Source organism: Antrostomus carolinensis, unplaced genomic scaffold, assembly GCF_000700745.2.
Source record: "Antrostomus carolinensis isolate BGI_N321 unplaced genomic scaffold, ASM70074v2 scaffold31089, whole genome shotgun sequence".
NCBI classification, from domain to species: domain Eukaryota; kingdom Metazoa; phylum Chordata; class Aves; order Caprimulgiformes; family Caprimulgidae; genus Antrostomus; species Antrostomus carolinensis.
The window spans coordinates 1,497-2,402 of NW_010336916.1; the positions used below are offsets into that span (position 1 = coordinate 1,497).

Sequence of the window (906 nt, forward strand, 5' to 3'; positions counted from 1 at the left end):
AGCCTCAGCAGCCAGGATCATGCCCCGACTCCTCCTCCGGCCGCCCCGTGACGGTCCCAGGGGTGACACTACCTGCCCAACCTGCACCGCGACGCCCAGTCCCACCCCTTGAGTCAACTGGCCGTGCTCCACCGCCAACTCCTCCGGCCTTGCCGTCGCTCCCCCAGACCCCACTTGCTCCCCCGGATCCCATTTGGTCCCCTGGATCCCGCTCGCTCCTCGACAGGGACCTCCTCCGGCCGCCCCGTGACGGTCCCAGGGGTGACACTACCTGCCCAACCTGCACCGCGACGCCCAGTCCCACCCCTTGAGTCAACTGGCCGTGCTCCACCGCCAACTCCTCCGGCCTTGCCGTCGCTCCCCCAGACCCCACTTGCTCCCCCGGATCCCATTTGGTCCCCTGGATCCCGCTCGCTCCTCGACAGGGAGGCACCTTTGCCAAAAGGGATGGGGCAGGAAGCCAGGGGTGTGGGGTGGGAATTGGGGTGCAACCCCCCCAGGGCTCTGTGTCCCCAGCTGGGATGTTGTTGACATTCTCTGCAGCTCCAATGTGTGCTAGGAGCAGCAAAGGGTCAGGGGACTGGGGAGGGGACATGGGCTTTGGCCACATCCCTGCCTGATGGCAGCGAGGTTGGGACTGGCCACAAGGCGACCCATGGCCACCCCAAGGCTGAACGTGTGGGACACCGGGCAAAGTGCTGGTGTGTGGTGGGAGCAGAGCTGGACATTTGAGACATAAATGCTGTGTGAGCCCATTAACCCTCGAGAGCATTTAAAAGTCATTCTGCTGTGGTGACCTGAGTGGTGACACACACAGAGGACATGGGGGTCAAACCTGGGCTGGAGAAACAGGGGCACAACCTCATGCCCCCCAGCTTGAGTTCTGCAGGTGTGGGGTCCTGGTGT

The 906-nt window shown here is 63.9% G+C and overlaps 1 protein-coding gene across 1 annotated transcript in view; it reads left to right on the top strand.

Annotated features, from left to right (window-relative positions):
• Positions 1 to 822: 822 nt before the first annotated feature.
• LOC104530458 (ras-related protein Rab-25) overlaps positions 823 to 906 on the top strand; it is a 2,295-nt gene continuing 2,211 nt past the window's right edge. The window contains 1 exon segment of the mRNA XM_010175043.1: positions 823 to 889. Within this exon segment, the coding sequence (XP_010173345.1) occupies positions 823 to 889 (67 nt within the window).